The sequence below is a fragment of the Euprymna scolopes genome, chromosome 14 (assembly GCF_053919585.1).
Source record: "Euprymna scolopes isolate OS-2025 chromosome 14, ASM5391958v1, whole genome shotgun sequence".
Lineage (NCBI taxonomy): Eukaryota > Metazoa > Mollusca > Cephalopoda > Sepiida > Sepiolidae > Euprymna > Euprymna scolopes.
The window spans coordinates 15,895,122-15,917,857 of record NC_136495.1 but is presented as its reverse complement, the minus strand read 5'-3'; the positions used below and the strand labels follow the sequence as shown (position 1 = coordinate 15,917,857).

The 22,736-nt window shown below is 34.1% G+C and overlaps 2 protein-coding genes across 5 annotated transcripts in view; one reads left to right on the top strand and one right to left on the bottom strand.

Annotated features, from left to right (window-relative positions):
* Window positions 1–5,661, top strand: part of LOC145292869 (prolyl 3-hydroxylase 1-like) — a 388,700-nt gene extending 383,039 nt beyond the window's left edge. For all 4 annotated transcript variants that reach the window (XM_080138981.1, XM_080138979.1, XM_080138980.1 and 1 more), the window contains 3 exons: window positions 1,743–1,857; window positions 2,568–2,640; window positions 4,346–5,661. In XM_080138981.1, the coding sequence (XP_079995107.1) occupies window positions 1,743–1,857; window positions 2,568–2,640; window positions 4,346–4,651 (494 nt within the window). In that variant the 3' untranslated portion in view covers window positions 4,652–5,661. The remainder of the gene's footprint in view (window positions 1–1,742; window positions 1,858–2,567; window positions 2,641–4,345) is intronic.
* A 13,083-nt stretch (window positions 5,662–18,744) lies between these two features.
* Window positions 18,745–22,736, bottom strand: part of LOC145292871 (uncharacterized) — a 53,028-nt gene continuing 49,036 nt past the window's right edge. Inside the window, exon 3 of the mRNA XM_080138983.1 lies at window positions 18,745–19,456. Within this exon, the coding sequence (XP_079995109.1) occupies window positions 18,950–19,456 (507 nt within the window). The 3' untranslated portion in view covers window positions 18,745–18,949. The remainder of the gene's footprint in view (window positions 19,457–22,736) is intronic.

Below are 22,736 nucleotides of genomic sequence, written 5' to 3'. Positions count from 1 at the left end.
AAAGAACAAAGTTTTAGCAGTTAACGTTTTTTTTGTTTTTTTTTATAGTTTTTATTTCTGTAAAAAATTTTATGATCATTGTACACCACAAAATTGTCATTTTTATCTAGCATCACTAACCAGCATTGCCCAGAAGCATTAACAAAATAGAAGAGTTAAAAAAAAATGTTACACATTTTTCTTTCAAAATTTATTTCTCTCTATTCTCCCTCTTTATGATTCTCAATTCCTCTGCCTCTTCACTTCTCCATAGGGACATTGACAACAAAACATACTTCAAATCTAACATTCTATCTCTATCATACTTTTTCCCCTCTCCAAAGTCAAACCTTTACTCTCCTCAGACTAAGCACAGAAAAAATACTACACCTTGATCTTAGCTTGAACAAAAAAAAACAGTGTCTTTTAGTTAGTTCTAGACTAAAGGATCGAGGGGAAAAAATAAAAGAAAACATTTTTAAAAAAATGCATTTATATACTGTTGAAGGTAATGCTAAAATAATATATCAACTTTGTGGGTGTTTCCTGTGTAGTTTTTGACTAACATTTTCGTAAACAAAAGTTAAACATTTTGCTCATTTCGTTTCCAACAAACTTGTAATGTGCGTTATCACCAGTAAGCGATCAAGACAAAAAAAAAAATTTTTTTTACGTACGTGCACAATCGCTGATCTTTTGTCGCTTTTCCATGTGTACGCCACAATCCTCTTGTTATTGTTGTTGAACTTCGGTTTAACGTAAGACAAATCTTCATGCATAAACAACACAATGAAAACCGACAAGTTTTCATTGTGTTTTTATTCATTTTGCTCTTTGAGGGAGAAATCACGTAAATTATCTCTTACTTAACCTTAAAATGGTCAACACAAGGGCAGAGTTTTGAGGCAATATTCACTTAGATTCTCTCCACATTTTCAGACACATGTTGCCTCTCTCACTTCCCAAACCAAACTTGTTCAAAACTGTTCTGTACCCCTGAACATGACATTTCTGTGAAATATCATTCGACACCTACATTTCTAGTATGGTTTGTCTACAAAGGTAACCTTTGACCCCCTCTGCTTAAATCATGCCAGCTGCACTGGGTCTATTTCTGTTGACTGCTAGGTTATCTTGATTAGTTAAAATAATCTCTACTTACTGACATAGGGCCCGAATCTATAATAACATGCAAAGTGCAGTTTCTGTAATCAAAGAATAGGCATCGCCTGAATGTTCCCATAACCCCTTTAAAATATTCCAAAGAAACTGAAATTTGGAATATTCATTAACTGATGCCTAATGCTGATTGTTAAAATTGCACAAATTGGATGTACGTGAATTTTGGCGAAAGGCTTCTATCCATTCTTTGCATAAAATTAAACTAAATATAGTCCACATTACTCACTCTTATGCATAGAAACAGTGTTCCAAACTTGATAATAACTGTTTAATTAGTTTATATATTTCTATGTATAGGCTATATAAACATATACTTCACCTTTATATAGAGATATACGCTAATGAATAAACATGCATGGGTGTTTACAATGGAATAAATGATAATAGCACTTTTATTTTTTTATTGTGTCGTATTTCCAAGTTATATCTAGGCGTGTTCTGGGGGTGCACATATTGTAGATCTATTCGTGTTCATGGAAATAACTATTAAAAAAAAAAAAAAAAAACAGAAAAAAAATCTCATTCCGCAAATGTGGGAAACTGTGAGTATGATTAATATATATTTTTCCCCCCCTTTTCAGATGATGCTATCGATCGGCAAGATCTCTCTCATCCAATTCATGCTGACAATTGTTTGTTACAACCGGATGGATCTTGTTTAAAGGAAGTGCCAGCTTATACACAAAGAGATTACAGGTAAATGCTAGACTTATTTTGTAGAAGCTACGGAGTAATTTTATAGAAACACTGACTTAACCCTAAGTTCAAGTAGCAAATGCACCTATTAAAAACAAACAAAAATCGAATCTTATTTTCATTAAGATCCTTTCAGCATGCCCCCCCCCCAAATATACAAAATATGTTACCATTGCAAAAGTTCACATCTTAAATTCTTCAGTCATGATGTTTCCTCCAAAGTCATATATAAAGATGAAAATAATTATTAGGTTAGTACAAAAATAATGTGAAACAGCAAATAGATAAAAATCCGATGCCCCCCCCCACGTACCAATTTTTCAATTTTGATTCCTTAGTAGCCCTTTTTTGCTAGATGAAAACCAATGAAAAAGTTTTCCACGAGTCTAAATACCCTATATACCAAATTTCAAGTCTGTAGATCAAAAATTGAGTATATATGTTAAAAAGTGTCCAACACACACATTCTCGCGTTTAGAGATATAAATTATTGTAAAATACATTATAATATTGCAAATAACATGACAGAACAATATCAAATGAAAATTGGGTAGTTAGAAGCAAAATTTGATACATTAGTTTAAATGCTATTTAGGTTCGACTTTTAAAATCTGACAAGATAACTGTAATTTGGATTTCTAGATGTTTTGTGAAGTTTGTATCTGTAACTTAAAGAAATTTTTATTAATTTTTGAAAAATTGTATTTCAGTGGAATCATCTATCTAAACCATGAATTTGACGGAGGTGAATTCATTTTTGCATATCCAAACAAATCAGAACAAGTAAGCATTTTTCTTTTTGTATAACTTTCTGGTTTATGATGCAAAATGAACAGCTCCAAATATATTTTTTTTAGTCCAGTTTGTATCGATAACAACCTCGTCACACTTGTGTCTTTGTTTTGCTAACTGATAGATAGCAACATATCAGCTAGAAAATAAATATCAAAACATTTTTTATTTAAAGGGAACTAATATTTTGAAGAGTTACGTCCCTTATATTTTTAAAATGCAGATTTAATGAGTATCCCTTGCACAATCGCTTCAATTAATGTCTTCATTATAAAAGTAAATTTTTCTTTCAGTTGTAAACATTAAAAATATTATTGTTGATCTATTCCTAAGATTTTTCATCCAAATTCATTTTCATATATGTGTCCTATATCTTTCAATAACTGACACAATAACATCTATATTATCTATATCTTTCAATGACTGACACAATAACATCTATATTACCTATATCTTTCAATAACTGACACAATAACATCTATATTACCTATATCTTTCAATAACTGACACAATAACATCTATATTACCTATATCTTTCAATAACTGACACAATAACATCTATATTACCTATATCTTTCAATAACTGACACAATAACATCTATATTACCTATATCTTTCAATAACGGAAAAATAACATCACTTATTACTACTTTTGTATTATTTAAGCTACTGTTCTTATCTAGGATATTATTCTCATAGCGTCTTGGACAAATGGAACCTCCAACTTTCTTTAGGTGTATCTTGTCGAATTTCGGTATCTACACAAATTTTTATATTGGACCCGTTATTTAATCCATGAAGGTAGAATGTCATGAGCTGGTAGACATTCTTAAGTAGTTCTTAATTGTGTTAGTATCACAAATACTAAAGATTGTAACTTCAACCACTGCACATCTAAAACAAGAATAGGTTTAAAATTCATACTACAAATTGTTTATATGGATCCGTGGTGTAACAAATAAAACTCAAATAACCATTTCCAAGTGACAGTTTTCTGGATTCAACAGAAAGTTCAATTCTAAATTCCATACAAATTTCTAAGTTTTCTTCCAAAATGCACCTGAAGAATATCAAAGGTTTCATCGGACAAAACCTAATAACATCCAAGGTAAAAACTGTAGTCAAAAACAATCCTCATTTGAAAAAAAAAAAAAACTTTTTTTACCGGAAGTTTTAGGATGAAATCTACTACAAAAATATGTTTTTGGTGAGAACATCTGAGAATATCATTTGTCATGGTCAAGGCATTCATCCTGGGTTGGTTAGGCTGGCTCTTTACAATAAGTTTACCACATCCCAAACACTGGCGATTCAAGGCTGCTTCTGTTATGAGTGCAAGCCATTTGCAGTTTCATTGACAGACCCCGTAAAGGTGAGGGCCCAGAATCAGTTCAGCATCCTGCTTCCCTGTTCTGAGCTAGGTTTTGAGTTTCACACTGCAAGGTTTCTTCCAGCCTGGTGGTGATACTGGGTCGATGACTTCAAAGATGAAGTCACTTGGGTGTTAGCGAAGGGCGTAGCCGAATTAATAAAAACGTCTGGCAAAGAGAGATTGTTGGAAGTTGCAGTAGATCTTGAAGGTTTTCAAACCATATCTACCTTCATCTTGTTATAGTAATACTTAATCCATGTCCTTTCTTAAAATATGGTCTGAATGCCTTTTTATATTTTAAACCATTTTTTATTTTACTTGTAGGCTTCAGTGAAACCAAAATGTGGACGATTGGTCGGATTTAACGCAGCTGATTTGCATGGCGTAAAAGCCGTTTTGAAAGGACAGAGGTGCTGCCTGGCCATGTGGTATACACAGGATCCCAACTTCAAAGAGCTGGCACATAACCAGGCACAAAAAATTCTGAAGACAGTGCAGGAAGATGAAGAGGCAGAAAAGAAAAGCGGCAAGGATACAGAACCACAAACTTCCAAAGCGGAAACACGGACAGAGGCCAGCCCTAAAGATACAGAATCCGAAGATATTTCCAGTCACAGTGATGAATTATAGAAGTCATGAATGATTTTAAAAATAAAAATGTGGGTGGGGTTAAGGGTGGGGGTTGCTGACAGTGCCTCAATCATTTACATTTTTTTTTTTTCAAGTTTGTGTGAAGGACATTAAGTTTTAAATTTCATACTGAGAAATATTTTCCCTGTTATTAACATCAAGTAAATGCTTCAGCTAAGATCAAGGTCATACTTATAAGAGGCCGAGCAATGTAACATTTTTTTTTTGGGGGGGGGGGGTCCTACTTGAGATAAAATTTCCAGTCAGAAAAGAACACCTTATAAAGATTTACATTATATACTTTCTAAAAATAAAACAAATCTTGCTCCACTAAATATCTCCAATAAATAATAAATATCTCTTGGCCTCTACTAGGGATGGCCTTAACTTAGACCCAATGGCCTTAACGTACAGATATCCTCTGTAAATAGATATTCTTAAAATTGCGGATATATTGTACACTTGGTGGACTGATCATAAAGTGAAAACCAATTCCAATTGCAGGAGATCAGCATCTGATGTGTTTATCTTGAAAATCAGCATTTAATGTGTTTTTGCCATTGCTTGAGTGCATTAACTTGTGTTACTAACGTAAGGAAAACACAATCATCTTGCATCAAGAACCCAAGACAGGGTCCAGGGATGGGCAGATAATGATCTAATGACATGGACTAAGGAATCTTCAAGCCAAATTTGGTCAGATCTGTTATATTCACTTTCTCACCAATACTGCTAGGGAGGGGGGTATGAACCCCCCTGCTCCCCTCCAATTATATTGATAACAAATTGCCTTTGAAGCTTTGTGTTCAGGTTTGAGATAACCCACATATGTCCTTATGCCATACAGCAAACAAAACCAATCAAAGGAACTAAATCTTGCAAATTAATTCAACCAAATTCTTTCTGCTGTCAATGAGAGAAATGGATGCGCAAACACACATCACTTTTTGTTGTTGTCTATGTATTTATTTATAAAATATATTGAAACAATGTCTGGTTTATGTACACAATTGTTTGTTTTTGTTTTATTTTTCCTCATTCATTTTGTTTTTGGTCGTTGGTCTTTAATGTTGATTATTCATCATCTGTTCCTTGATGCAGACGACAAAGATGACCTGGCAACCAGTTTTCTCCAGACCTCCCAATTTTCGAATGTGGTGAAATAATCTGAGTTAGAGCAAAAGTCATGGATGTAAGTGCTTAACCCTTATCCTCGAGTGGCCTCTGGGCCTTGATAAGTGGTGATTCCTTTGTAAAAGAAAAAAAAAAAAAATTTGATAGGGGACAGGACATCCCACCAATTTCCCAACCTAGGAGACCAGGACGTTCACCCATAACCACTGTAAAAAAATTCAAATAAAATTTAAAAAAGCAAAAGTCATGGATGTTTGAGAGGCAAATAGATTATTTAATGAAATGTGTTCATCTACAATCCATTTCTTATACATTTTTTTTCCACATTGAAAGTATCGATGAAATGATTTAAAAGGAGACAGTAAGACATTAATGAAAAACATCTGTGTCCTACCTATGAATCGTTTGAAGCATGGCAAAATTAACATCTTCGGAAAGAGGGTGAAAAATAAAACAAGAGGAAGGGTGAAAAAAAAAAGAAATGAGAAAAGTGATAAAGCATGAGAGAAAGAAATTAAATTAAACCAAAATTATGGCAAAGCTTGAATTACAAAACAAAAAGTGAAGTTCTGATTATTCTAACTACAAAATAATTATTTTCTCACCTCATAAAACGTGATTTATTTTTTATTAACTTATTACTGACATGGCGACTACTTAACATCAATTATTTAAACAATGCAATTACTACCTTTAAATTAGAGTGTAAAACTTTTTTTTTTCCACTAATAAGTCATGACTTATCAAGGCCAAAAGCTACTCCAGGTTAATAAGATGGAATGATGAAGAATATGAAATATGAAAGACGGGTGTAGATCTGATAACTTTATAAGAAGGCTAAATTTGGACAAAATAGTCTGCTGTTCTGCATGCATCTCTATGTTGGTATAATCACATTGAAAGACTAGATGAAAATTAATAGGTGTAGAACAGTTGAGGTTGCAAGGTCAGTTGGTGTTGGAGAAGACAATAAAAACATGGGAAGAAAAGATTAGGAAAAAAAAAGGGGATGAATAAAAACCAGGCTAGAGATTGAAACACGTGCCAGCATGTAAAACAGACATTCAGCCGAATCTGATGATTGAAAATGACTAGAATGAATAAAATTTGATTACTTATAAAAGACAATTTATGATGAGTATCTGTTGACATTAAGAAACTCTGTTCATGGAAATTGTCACATGGAAGAAGAAGAAAGGATTTCTTCCAAAATAAATGCTTAATCAATATAATAAAATTGTTTAACAAGATTTCATCTCTGTGACAATTTACATTTAAACATGGTGCTTTTTTTTTTTTTTTAAATATCTTTTCATTTTAAACCATTTTACATATTAATGTAATGGTCAAGCAATACTGTATAGATTTTGTAAAAATCTAGAAAAAAAAACAAAGTATGAAGGAAGGCCGACAGCATTGTAGCACCCCGAGATGAAGTGAACGAAAAACAAGACAACCAAAGGTAGCGTTTAATTTACACATCTTTGTGTATTTAATTATTTATTTAATTATTTATTTATTTTTTTTTTACATGGAAGTCACCACTTATCAAGGCCCGGAGGCCACTTGAGGACAAGGGTTATTGCGTGTACAGTAATCAATGGGACAATATCGTAGTAATCATTAGTATTGGAGATTTGATAAAGTGTCTTACTTAAGGGGGCGGTTTATCAGGAATTTGTTTATGTTGGACTTGAAGACATCCAAGTTGTAGTCATGTGGGAAACAGGCAAACGGGAGAGAATTCCACAGGCGTGCACTGTTCATGGAATCTACGTTAAAGAATAGGGGACATTATTGACAGTGGTTTCAGCTAGATGGGTGTTTTTCGTGAAATATTGGCGAGGGGGGGGGGACCAGAGATTGGAGTTCAAAAGAGCACTTGCCATGGAAATAATGATAAAACAACGACAGGCCCGCAATGTCTCTTCTGTGGGAGAGAGGTTGCAAGGAAGAGAAAAGGGCATCATCCCACTAGGCTACGAAGTCTATTTTGTACTCTGTCAAGGCAGGATAGGCTGTTTTTAGCAGCTCCTGCCCAGATATGGCAGCAGTATTCCATCCTTGGACGTACTTGGCTTTTATATAGATAGAGAATTGCATCAGTAGTGAGATATTTTCTGGAGCGGTAGAAGGATCCCACCATTTTTCCAGCGACCTTGGCAACAGACTTGATGTACGTGTTCCATTTCAGATCAGGAGTAAAAGTCTAACCCAGAAGCTTGTCAAAACATGGAGGCTCCCCTAGACGAGAGCCATCCATTTCAATTGATGCCAGATGGGGATCAGAGCGTTGATGATGTAAAGATAGAAGCTTGGTTCTAGATGCATTAAAAGTAACCAGCCACCTCTTCCCCCATTGTACCATACGCTCAAGATCAGAGGAGAGAGAATAAGAGAGAACTTTGTCATTTATGGCCTTTGATGTGTTGCCATAGATCGTCGTGTCATCAGCATAGATGTCAATGAATGATTTGAGTATGTGTCTTGGAAGATCATTGATGTAGATCAGGAAGAGAGTTGGGCCCAGGATGGACCCTTGAGAGACACCAGCATTAATACTGTGGACTTCTGATTTCTGCCCATCAACCATTACTCTTATGATCCTATCAGAGAGAAATGATTTAATGATTGAGAAAACATTTCCAGTTATACCATAGCTGGAAATCTTGTGAAGTAGGCCTTTATGCCATACCTTGTCGAAGGCTTTTGATATGTCAAGAGCAATTGCACTAGAAAGGAAGCCTTTGTTGAGAGATTCACTAATCCTATGAGATATAACCGTTAGCACATCGGCTGTAGATCTAGCAGAATGGAAACCATATTGCATGTCACTAAGAAGGTTATTTCTGCTGAGACGGTTGACTACTACTTTATTTAATATGGATTCCAGCAGCTTACTCATGACACACAGGAGACTTATTGGTCTGTACTGAGAGGGAGATCACCTGTCACCTGAATTCTTAAATACAGGGCATACTAATGAGGTTTTCCAGGGTGATCTTTAAAATATAAATCCGTAAATATGGACATACTGTTAAAGATAATCGAGCTGGTAAAATGTCTTTGAAAATTTTGAGAGTAGACCTACCTTTTTCAAAAAGATAGGAAACCAAATGTATGCTGTAAAAAAAAAAAAAAAAAAAAAAAAAATGGAATAACGAATGCAAATCCAAGATAGCTGTCACGTAGATAAGAGAGGTGGGCAGTGAATTTCGTCATCCTGGTATTTTACATTGCTTACAGCCTTCTTAAAAACTTACATATTTGTTTACCAGCAATGCTTCAAGCCAACATTTCCTATGTTTATCGCCATTAAAAATGAAGAGAAAGAAAGCTATAAAGGATTAAAATTTCACCATGATGACAAGATGTCCTATCAGTTTTTATTACAAACTATTTTTTTTTAAATCATGTTCTTGAATTATCATTAATTAAAAAAAATGTAAACATTTTCGGTTTTTATCTCGAATATAAAAAAAAAAAAAAAAAAAAAAAAAAAAACCTGATCTGTATGATGACTATACTTATGCACAACCTTATGATATTGTCATTGCTAGCTTATGATCAAGCTACAAACCCGATAGTTTATTTTGATTCTTTAGTTTCCTTTGTGGAAAGTTGACTTAAATTATTGTCAATAAAAACTATTCTAAAATCTTTTGTCAGGAGGGAATGAGGTATTCAGTCATAATTTGGAAAGGAAACACTAATTTCAATGTATTGCTTCTATGCACCAGTTTTTTTTTCAAAATCATTTAACATTTGGACCAAGAAGCATATAAAGACTCAGTTGACAGGAGCTGATGAGAGAAAGAAAAGAACAGATTTTCATAGACATCGGTTTGACCTTGACCTTAGCACATGCACATGGCCTCTAAACAAATATAAAATAACTGATTTGTTTGGATATAGTTTTTATGTAGAGTGCGTTTTTTTTTTTTTTTTTTTTTTTTTTTTTAAATATGTTTACAAAGCTTTAATCGAATTATTTAAACCAGAGTTTTTAACAGTAGGCATTTTATTTTTTGTTGATCCAATCTAGTGTTCCATTTTGGGAGAAACAAGATCCACAAACTAAGACACTCTGGATTAGTATGAAAAAAGAAAAAAGTCCAAGTTATATCATTATTATTATTTTTTCTTTTTTTGGTAGGTAGTTTTATTTTTTTAAAAGATAAAAAAAAAACTCAGAAACGAGTTATTTTGTGAACTGAATTGAGGGTTTAGGACACTAATCTTTCCTGTCCGCGATCAGTGGAGGAGAAATTCTACATCATTTTATTCACAAATCTTTCTATAACTTATTTTTATAAAGATGAATGTAGTATCACAACATGTACTTCATTTTGCTCCTAACTTAAAGGTCAAGGTCAGTTTTGAAAAACATTTGGGTGTTTTTAATACAATTCAATATTTATTTAATTATTCTTTAACACATTAACTTTTGTGACAATGCAGTAATGTTTCAAAATATTAAACTTTAATTTAATATCATGATATCCAATGATGCTCGGTTATAGATCTCAGATTCCTACTTGAAAGACACTCAGAAAATACCTTCAAATTGTGTGATACCATCTCTACCCAACATCCATTCATTTAAATGTTTGGTTCCTTACATTAAAAACTTTTTTTTTTTCTTTTTTTTTTTTTTTACACAGTGATCACCACTTATCAAGGCCCGGAAGCCACTCAGGGATAAGGGTTATTGCAAGTACATTACGTTAGTTTGGAGCTTTGATGAAGTGTTTACTTAAGGGGGCGGTTCATTAGGAATTTGTTAACATTGGACTTGAAGACATCCAAGTTGTAGTCCGGAGGGAAGCAGGCAGACGGAACAGATTTAACTTTGCTCTTGTTGGCTGGGATCTTTATACCCTTCTTGGTCCGTGTGTTTAAACGTAGCGTTTTAAACACTGTATTGCTTGGAAGTTAATTTTCTATTAGGTTGAGAAGAAAGTTCTTGCAGAATTTATAATTTTGATTTCAAATGATCTATTTTTTTAAAAATAAGTTTTGATTAGAATACCTTTACTTTATATATCATTTTAAAGAGCATTTTTCGCTCTTTTCAATTACAATCGTTTTAAAACAATTATGTCTTTTCAGAATGTTGAATACAATATGGAAAAAAAGCAAATTCGCACAATTTTCTTATTTCAAGCTAAATTAAAAAGCTGCTGAAACAGATTGTGATATCAAAGAAGTGTTTGGCCCAGGAAGCACTACTGTATGCACAGCACAATGGTGGTTTAAGAAATTTCATGGTGATGACGAGAGTGTTGAAGATGATGAGCATAGTGGTCAACCATCGGATGTTGACAATGATCAATTAAGAGTCTTAGTTGAAGCAAATCTATGCATAATTGTTCAAGAAGTTGTTTCTAAATTAGACGTAACATATACAATTTCCAACCACTTGAGAGAGAGAGATCGGAAAGACAACAAAAACTTGATAAATGGGTGCCTCACAACTTGAACAACAACCAAAAGAAACGTTGCTATAAAGTCTCATCTTCCCTTCTTTTATGAAACAAGAAGGGCCTGTTTCTCAACCAGGTTTTGACTTATGATGAAAAGTGGGTTCTTTATGACAACCGGCAATGTCCAGCTCAGTAGTTAGACGCCAACGAAATTTCACAACATTTTCTGACGCCAGAGTTGCACCAAAAGAAAGTCATGCTGACTGTTTGGTGGTTTACGACTGGTCTCATTCATTAGTTTTTTTTTTAAATGCAAGCGAAACCATTATGGCAGGAAAGTAGTCAACAAATGGATGAAATGCATCAGAAACTTCAACAACAACAATATCCGGCATTAGTCAATAGAAAAGGCCCAATTCTCCTCCGTGACATTGCCCAACCACATGTTGCTAAATGGACTCTGCAGAAGTTGAATGAATGGAAACTACCTCATCTGCCATACTCTCCAGATCTTTCACCTACTGACTACCACTTTTTCAAGCATCTCGACAACTTTCTGCGTGAGAAATGCTTCAAAAACCCAAGTGATAATCAAAAACACTTCCAAAAACTTTATCGCCACCTGAACAAGATTTTACATTACTGGCATAATATACTTATCTTGTTTTGGCAAAAGTGTATTGATTCTGATGGTGCTTATTTCGATCAATAAATTTCTGTTTAAGCCTAGATATCTTCATCTGAATTTAAAAGTTTAAAACCATAAAAACTTTCTAATCAACCTAATAATATCTTACATAAAACAGGTGTGTGCAATAATACAGTAGTATATTTTCAATGCGATATATACTTAATGGAGAAGGGGTAGATAATAAACTCAGTATTGCCTGAAATACATTAAAATAAATATAGGTTTCATTATACTATTAAGGGGGAGGGGAAGATAATAAATTTGGCATTGCACAGGAGTCAATTAAGACCAATATAGATTGCATACATTTGAGGAAGAGAGTGGGAATGAAACTGTGTTGCCTGAGAGCAATAACTTTAAAACTGAACGTTCAGGTGAATAGCTTACATTATTTTTAATACATTAAAACAATAGAGAGGTGGATGTGAAAGAATTGTAGGGAGGAGGATGTGGAAAAAATGAGAAAGGAGAAAAAGAGGCAGATTGATACAGAGAGATAGGAAATATAAAAGATGTTACACACAAATTAACTTTTTTTTTTTTTTTTTTCTTTATGGTGCCAGGCAATGTTGGGTAGACCTGTTAGTACTGTGTGTGTGTGTATATATATATATATATATTACAATAGAAAAATGCGAGCATGAAAAGTAATATGGTTAAGCTTAAACATGGAAAAGTAAAGGACTAGTTGTTAAAACTGGAAATGAAAAGGACAAGATATTCTAGTAAAAAATATAATAAATTTATTACTTAAAATATTGCAGCATTAAGAATTGATTACATAATGTTATAAATTGAATAAAAAAAAAAAAAGAATTCTTAATGCTGCAATATTTTAAGTTATAAATTTATTCTATTTTTTACTAGAATATCTTGTGCTTTTCTAGTTTTAACAAATAATCCTTTACTTTTCCATGTTTAAGCTTAACCATATTACTTTTCATGCTCACATTTTTCTATTTTAATCCAAGATTTTTCCAGGCTTCCAGTAAATTCACACGTTGTTTAATTTCAGTCTTATTTTTTTGCCTCCATAAACATAACACACATATGAATAACAATGTACGGAACTCGTCTGCTTTCAAAAAAATCCTCCCCAATTATCTCCCTTTCATTCTGTTTCACTTGTTACTTCTCTTTTCACGAGAGCGGTAAATTGATAGCAACAGTAGTTGCTGAAGCGACGTGGTTACTATGGAAACCAGTCATACAAAACATTGCTCACCTCAAGTTTTTTTACGATTTTGAACACTAGTAAATTCAACATAACTTTTGTTTATTGAACAAAAATTTAAAAATTTTCTTTTCACAATATAGCTGAGAAGGTGATCTATAAACCGTAATAATTGTTTGAAATTTGGTTGAAAAATGAGTGAGCGGTGAAGCTTTAAAGCAGTTCTAAATGACTAACACTGCCACAACCATATATTCAAACTGAATGACACACACAGATGATTCTCGAAAGGATGAAACACTAGTGTCTGCAGGTATTAAAAATAATTCAAGTAATAATTATATATAAAGTTATGAAAATATATATGGCAATTAAGCTGCACAGAATATTCCGTGGTAAGCCTGACGAATTCTCACGAGAATGAAGCACGGACTATTCTGTGTAGCTTAATTGCCATATTGAGCACTGTTTAAGTAAATACTGAAAATTTATGCATAAAATTATATCTTCGTATATTAATTTATGTGATTAAATGAATTATATATATATACAGGCAAACAGTTAATAAAACATGTTAAAAAGCACTTTGAAAAAGAGTTAAAAACATATTTAATCTGAAAAGGAAACACTTGATAAGTGGATAGTCCTTAATCCACAGTTTCGAAGGAATACTTTTTCTCATCAGAGGGTAGGAATTAGCAAAATGCGGGATCGGATTTTGCATACAAAAGTATTTGATGAAACAACAAGTAAGTTAACGATCTTACTTGATAACAAAAAAGTGAAGCAGAGGGAATATGGTGAAGAAAAATGTCATTACACGTGAATGGATAGTCTGGTGAAAGATAAATAATCCAATGACAATAAAATCCAAAAATATAACTTCAAGAAAGTAAATTGAATTTCCATTTGCACAAGTAAAATCCAAGGAAATCCCGTAATTGGAAGATGGTCCAAAATAATCCAAAGGCCAAAATCCATGGAATAATTCACAAATATGTACAAGGGAAAAATTCCAATAATATTAATAAAAGAAAAATAAGATATGCTTTTCACACAAAACATATATATATATATATATATATATATATATATATATATATATAATTAAATGTGTGTGTTCCCTATTTCTGATTAGAGAATCTACATAAAATCTAAAAGTGTACTCTTGTGTAAAATTAAATGGCAGGGTTTCCGAATCTTCAAGTACACCCCAAGAGGTTTATGAAGGCATAACCACCCTAAAATTAAAAAAAAAATTCTATTTTTATGAAATGTTTATCATATGCGTAAAATTCCCTAGGAAAGACAATGGAGGTGGTCTCGAATCTGTGTCCCCACTTTTTAGTGACCTATTGAGACAGAATTCACTTAAAACTTCAAACAGTAATATATATCTTTTTTTTTTTATTGTCAATCTTTATTTTTGCCTGTAGCTACTAAGTCAGTCACCAAATATTGATATTGTTTTTGCTTTCCCTTTGCAAAACTTAACTATTTTGGACTTAAGCAAGTCCAAAGAACACTAACAATTTTTATCTACAAAACAAACAAACCAAACACCATGAATAAATATTTGAAGTTATAGCGAACTGTGGGGAAAACTAACTTACCTGAATGGCAAAAGTTTCATGTTTTTTTCCTCTAAGAAAAAAAGTTAAAATGCCGACGTCACATTTATATGTATAACGGTCATGCAATTTACGTGTGAGATATGCAAATTAGAGGTGAGGGAGTGTTGAACGGGTATAGAAGAGGAAGGAAAAGGAACCACCAGCGAGTGGGAAGGCAGCATGTTGGGAGAATGTGTGTTAAAATGAAACTATTGAAACTAAATCAGAAAAGACAGAACAACAAATTTGACTGTTCAAATACTGTAAGGCACAAGATCTTTTACCAAAATGATTGGATTTAGCATTAAAAGGGTTGACATGCCATAAAGCAAAACAACTAAACGAAACTATTTTTGTCAGTTTTATGTCCATGGATTGATAGCTAATTATATCTATTCTATCATGGCATTGCCTAGTCATAAGATGCACTTAAATATGACAATCCATGCAAACTGTACATAAATTAATATAGAGTCGATTCTCTATTGATTATTATATTGTACCCAATATATTGTAGTGATTTCAAAAGTTTGAAATTAAAAAAAAATGTCTTGGGTGCCATCAGCTAGAAGCAAAATCAAAACATTTTTTTCTCCAGCTGTCTTAGCTATGATCTGAGCTAATGTCACATGCATATAAAACTTAACAAAATAACATAGTTAAATGTATAAATGTATTTGCAGTTTAATTCCTTAGCTATTTTTCTGGCTAAAAAGCCAATTGATTTTGTTCTATAGGTCTGAATACCCCATATATCAAGTTTCAATTCTTTACACGAAAAAATTGACAAAGTAGTTTTGGTAGAAATTATTCTGCACATAAACTTCGTCTATGTAGAGATATATTCCAGCAGTAGAAGGGTTCGTTGGGGTTTTAGGGTGTTTCACAGTTAGAAAGAGGCACACAAATCTCAAATAAGATTGGGTTTGAAGCTAAATATGGTCTCGATTTGCAGGTTTGTTGTTCAGTAGAAGCTGAAATCGAAATTTCCCAAACTTGACCCCCTCCACTCACTCGTTTGTGTAAAAAAAGTGCAACATGAAAAACAACCTGAATGATGAAGTAGTAAAAACAGCAAAAAAATTATTTATTACTTAATTACCTATTTCCTTTAATAATTACAAGAAGCCTTCTCAACCACTGATTGCCATGGCTAATGACACTGTCTGAAAGTTCATTCACAGACAACATGAATTGGAACAAATACATTGAGGCAATTGCCAAGGCTGCTGCAAGGAAGGTCGGCTCTCTCTACCGTGCTAAAAGGTTTCTCACATCCGAGAGTATACTGTATCTCTACAAGGCTACAGTTCACCCATACATGGAGTATTGTTGCCACATCTGGGCTGGTATATCTTGCCACTAGTCTCTCGCTTCTAGAAAGGGTTAAAAAGAGTCTTCAACCCAATAGGTCCTAAACTATCAACCAAACTCCAACCTCTGTTCCATCACTAAAACGTGGCATTCTTGTGTTTTACAAATATTCCAATGGCAAGTTCTCTGACGAACTCCAAGTACTAGTACCAACTTGAATTCCAATTCAGCTATCCTAAAAAGTTTCGATTTTCCAAATTAATTGTCCCAACACTCATATTATATATATATATATATATATATATATATATATATATATGCACACACACACTTTGTATGAGTCATGTTTATACATTACTAGATTTTTTTATAAATTTATTAAAATAAAAGTGTAAACCAATTTGAGTTTCAGAACAGTTTCAGATGGTTCGCTGTTACACACAAGTCCTGGGAGGTAACTTGTTTGTAGTAGACAGTTCCACAGAACAAAATATTCTTACCGTGTCGAAACCCGGGAAAGAACATGTGAAATTGCTCCAGAAAAGGTTTAATATTTATGAAGCAATTCTGGTTTCTGATTGGTTGTTAGCAGAACGTGAATTAATTTGATTCGTCAGTTCTTAGCAGCATCGTTTATAAATAGAATCTTCCGACTGTGTGGGATCATACCCCATTAACCTTAAAATATTGCAACAATCTTAAATGCAGATATCTATATCTCTTACTTTCTAGACGGGCTACAGCATAAGGATACAATTTGAGCAATAAAAACAGACAAAAGAAAACACGCACACACACACACTTTTACATTAGAATATATAAAAACTAAATCAAGTTACATTTTTATTTTATTTATCTTTTATAATTTGAATTGTTTTCTGCTCTTTAAAATCTATTGATAAAATGACTTCTGATAACATTGTGTTTGAGATGGGTATATTTATTGATGATAAAGTATTCTATAATTGGCATAAGGGAAAAACACGAATGGACACATAGGCAATAGAATCCTTAGAAAATGACCTCCAGTCTGTAGTTGAATGGGGCCATAAATGGATGGTAACATTTGATACTACTAAGACTAAACTTCTTTCCCTTAACAATTACAAGAAGCCTTCTCAATCACTGATAGTCATGAATAATAACAACCTACCTGAGAGCTCTTCCTTCAAACTCCCCTGCTTAGCATTCAGACAATATGAACAAATACATTGAGAACATTGCAAAGAAAGTAGTTTCCCTTCTGTGTTAGAAAATTACTCTCACCTGAGAATATCCTGTAATCTATAAAGCTACCATTCATTTTGCAGTATTTTAATGGAATGTGCTCTGATGAACTCATCGCACTTGTACCCCCACCCCACCTCGACATACATACCCCTTGCAAACCTGTTTAGCAACAAAATCCCAACTCTTCACTGCAGATGTTCCTAGATGCCAGAAAACCTACTCTATTAATTTCTTCCATCAGACTGCTAGACTTTGGAATTCCCTCCGTGTTACCTACTTCCCTGACTGTACTGATATGCAGAAATTTAAATGTAATGTGAACAAACATCTCGCTCATCTCCTCTAAACATGGTCTCAAATAATAGTTCCTTACCTCCAAGTGGCAATATATCTTGTTCAAGGCATGATAATTTCAGATGAGGTAACATTTTAGTTTTTATTTTTACATCTACAATAATATTATGGGACTTAAATTTTCAGGTCAGAAATTATGTATGAAAAAAAAATATGTACCCGGGCCAGACATAGGTTATTTTAGAATAAATTATTTTTCAAGCCATCCAACACAACGATAAAGCGAATTACATTTAGAGTGGAGGCTTTCTTTCCAAATTCAAGCAATGGGATAAGTGGTGGTTGACCGATTTGCTATTTGCTTCCTCGCTTTCATAAAACAACTTAAAATGGTTTCGCTCAGGAGGGGCTAGAAAAAGGCAGTTTTTGATGCTTATACAGACAGGGGCACAGGAGAAAATGCAATTCCAAATAAATTAAAACAAAAACTTTGATATATCAGGCCAAAATAATTTTCTACACCGAAAAATTAAAAAAAATTATAGAGTAGAATTTTAATTAAAAATAAAAATCGGTTTTATCTTATTTTGCTGATTCGCTTTTGATAAGAGTGAAGATCCTATAAAGCAAAGGAGGAGACAAGTCAGTCTGTGATGTAATCAAGTAAAAATGAATGACAGATCAGCAAAATATGAAAATGGATATTATTTTTTTTAATGAATTTCTATTTGATGATTTTTCATCATTTTTGGCGAGGATATTTATTTTTGCATGATATATAAAAGTATACTTAAGTATTTCAAAGCATTTTTACTTGAAATGTGATTTTCACCTGAGCCCCATGCTGTATATAAGGACCCAGTTTTACTTTAAAAAATTTTTTTTAATAAAAACAGATATTTATTTTAATATTCATTCTTTTGGTGATCAATAGGAACAGAATTAATTGAGGAGGGGGGGGGGGGTCAATATTTAGAGTGATTTTTTAATGTGTGATGTAGTAACTTAATTTTTTTCCCCAGTTGCTATAAATTTTTTTCTCCAATTGCTATAAATATAAAGAGGGGTGACAGAATAGAGAGAAGTAAAGAAATTAAAAAAAAAAAAAAATGTTATACACATTAACTATTTTGTTGTCGGTATTCCCTGGCAACACAGGATAGTCAAGTTAGTTCTAAATGCTGGTTAAATGTAATAGAGAAAATAGAAAAAGAAAATATATACAAAAACATTTTATTGGTTTCTTTTAACGTCATTATAAATAGTAAAATAGATTAAAAAAATATTTTCGTTTTTTTTTTTTTTTTTTAATTTATTTATTTATTTTTTTAGATATGGCAGTTACTATGCCAGCTTTCCAGAAAAAAAAAAAAAAGTGTAAATAACTAGTTGAGCAACCCCCTCTCCAAAATGGCGAGACAACTAGGAGGTTGAAAGTAACAATTTACATTTTTTTTTATATTTCATGTTTTTCAACTGCTTCTGTCTCACTGTCAATGTGTAATCTGTTCTGGGTGTCTCAGGTACAAGGATATCACCAAAATCCTGTTCGTTTGGGGTAGCGGTGTCAAACAGGCTTTGTAGATACGAGGGGAGAGGAACAGCTTCCAGGGTGTCATCCACTGCTGAACAGACAGAAGTATCGAGGACACTTTCTACTCGGATAATAGGTTCGACATTTTCTGCCTGGATATTTGGCCGGATATCTTGGAACACACTTCGTTTGCATGTAGAATTTGTTACACTAGAAGAACATGACGACGTAGCAGTGGAAGCAGAGGAGTTGCTGGTCGATGCGGAAGTAAATTTTAGTGCCGCATATTTCTTGTGTGGTGTATGGTTCTCACTTTCCGGAAACGTTTTTCGCTTGCATTTTCTTCGCACTCTTCTCAACGAAGGTTCATCCAAATGTGTGAATTGTGGAGAAACCTGAACAGCAATAAAAAAGAAACAAAGAAAAAGAAACAAAATAAAAGACTCAGTACACAATGAAAAAACAAACATAATATAAAACAGGGTTGTGTATAGACAACTCAACGATATAAATAGTTCTTTAAAATATAAATTGTTACTTTGACTGGCACACTATAATTTTTCTGTGTAGAATAAAAAAAGGAAATCAGATATTTGTGGGCTTTGTATATAACTTACAATTTAATAAGATTTGTATATGCACTCTGTGCTATTAAAAAGTAGTACAAACCTGACCTCGTACAACGTGCTGTCTGCTTCAGAAAAGGATAAAGAAAAAAAAAAAAAAATGGCCGCTCCTGCTATTTATGAACTGGTGGTTACGTGAGGTGACAAGATTTTGGGGAAATATGCAAATGAGATGCAGTGGTTTTCAAATAAAAAGCCTGTGTGTGTATGAGAGAGAGAGAGAGAGAGAGTGAGAGAGGATGTGTCTCTTTGGCAGTAGTAAGTTCTGACAGATGTACAGTGAGATTTGATACCGACAACTGCGAGGAGGAAAACATAACGGTTAGGAATTCTTTCTTTGGACTTTACTTTCTAATAATACCAAAATATTTAACTAAATAACAATTTGTCTTAATGTCAAAATGTCTTAACAAGCTGAGGTTGGTGGCAAAGCCAGATTGATTCCAATGTATTTGGAAAGGAATGCTATAGCAGTCTACCTAGAAATAGGAGAGACAGATCAGACCATTGCTGAGAATATTGAGAACTGATTAAAGACTGCATTTTCAGAGAGCACATTTGAGGCTTATCATAAACTCAGAAAAGTTACCTGGACCTGAAAGTCGGTAGATGCATATGTGGCAGAGATAAGGCGACTAGCGGGATTGGCTAGATATGCAAGATGCAGCCTTGAGAAGACTGTTGAACTGGCTTTTGTAAGTGGTTCCTGACTGCATCTCTATGGAACTGCAACGACTTACTGAAATTGAAACCATGGAGGTGGAGATTTTTAGGCATGTTAAAATGCTGGCAAAACAGCCCGGTGAACTGGGGACAGTCGCAGCCTCTGTGGCAAACAAAGCAGAGAGGAGCAAACATTAATGAAACAAAGTCATAGATTTACTGGTAAATGCTTCGGATACCAAGGATCCCACCTGTGGAGAGGCCAATGTTAAGATCATGGGGAGGAATGTGCTCCTGTAACTAAAAGTGATTGTACTGAATCGGCTCTGGGCCTGGATGTGATAGACCGATTGGGAAGAGCTACCATTGCTAAAGGCCAGGTGAAGTTCGGCAATCAGAATGTACTAAGGATGACAAGAAGTGCAATCAGGAGCAATACCAACCAACCGTCAACACCCAGACTATGTCCGATTGAGGATGAGGACTTGTGGGCCTACTTTGATGGTGATAAATGGACAATAGAGTGGCGATGGACCACAAAACCACCCGTGTTGACAAATCGGATTAGCTGTTACAAAAACACGCTAACAAGAAACATAAGATTGAAAAGGAAGTTGAGAAATGGATAGATGAAGGAATATTGATACTGTGGTCAGAGAAGATTGAAGGAATTTTGCCACTCATGGCCGTGGTTCAACCTATTAAGTTAGGGTTAAGGTTGGATTTCCGGAAGCTAAACAAGTATGTAGCTTGTCACAAAAAGAACAGAATCAGCATGTATGAGGAATTAGAGGAATGGAACGGGCAACAAAAATCATGGACCTAAAGTTGGCCTACATCCAAATTCATGTAGACGAAAAGTTATGGCAGTATCAATTAGTAGAGTATAAAGGTCAAGTTTATTGTTTGACCAGATTAGTATTTGGACTGAATTTCACACCGAAAATCATGATGGCAGTTCTTAAGACTGTGTTGGCCAAGGATGATGTGGTGAAGAGAGGTACCTGCTCTTACATTGATGATGTACTGGTGAACGGAACCGAGGTGACTGCGGAGAGGGTCAGAAATCATGTCAAAACATATGGACTGACGGCAAAACCATCAGTCATTGGAAAACAAAATGGCTTTAAGATTAAGACTACAGCGCAATAAGGCAGGAAAGTTGATGTTTGGATGAGGAAACAAGATCCCCGAAGCCAAAGATGGCTTGATCAAGAGAGAGCTTTTCTCTGTATGTGGAAAGTTGGTCGGCTATTACCCTATAGTTGGATGGTTTCGAACTGCATGCAGTTTTATTAAAAGGCAGACGGATACAGACAATTGGGAGGATGCAATTGATCAAGAAGTGCTGCTCATGATACAAATAGTCATGAATTAAATCGGAGGTGTCTGGTGATAAGCAAATGAAGACAAAAGGAGCAGTGGAAATGCTTATTAAGCATCAACTTAGAGCTCTTGGAGACTTGATCAAAGAATTTGGACTGAAGGTAACTGTCACTTTGGTTCGAACACAGAAAAATAAAGCACATGGACTGACAAGAGTGAAGACAGCCTGGCTAAGTGAAGAGAAAGACATGGCTCTGGTGTGTTGTGCAGTAGAGCATCAAAAAGACCTGCATAAGAAGCATCATTTTGGAAAGAAATGGACTTTATACCTAGTAAGAAAAGTGAATCCGCACATCGCAATGCAAGATGTGGTGGAAGAATGTAGGAATGTCAATTAACCTTGCGCAGGCTAAACACGAAAGGGGAATTGCATGTTGAAGAAAGCTGGCGGCAACTGGCTTTTGATATCATGCATTATCAACATGAACCATATTTAACTGATTGGTCGTGCGAGAGTAGAGATATGGCAGAAAATCAAAAATAAAATGGCAGAAGAAGTGAAGAAAGTTGTTGAGGAGTGGTTTATGGAAAGGAGTCCAGTAGAAGAGGTGTTGGTGGATAATGGAAGTTTTTAGAGACTTATGCGTGGAGTGGAATGCTAGGCTATATTTTAGAGTTGCATACCACTCAAGTGGTAATGGAATTATAGAGAGGCACCATTGCACTATAAAAGCTGTGGCATCAGGAAGCCAAATTTTGCCCCAAGAAGTTGTATTTTGGTATAATATGGCACCGAAGACTGGCCAAGATGACATATGGAGAGTTTCCTTGCCAGCAGAGAAAGAGGAGGTTGATGAAGTTCTTGAAGAACCTATACGATGGTCACACTGCGAACAAAGACGCCTGGCGTGGATAGTGAACTATGAGAGCAATTATTGATCTTAAAGATCAAGGATGCGTGTGATTAAAAAGTAGTACAAATCTGATCTTGTACAATGTGCCGTCCGTTTCAGGAAAGGGATGAAGAAAAAAAAAAAAATAGCCGTTCCTTCTATTTATG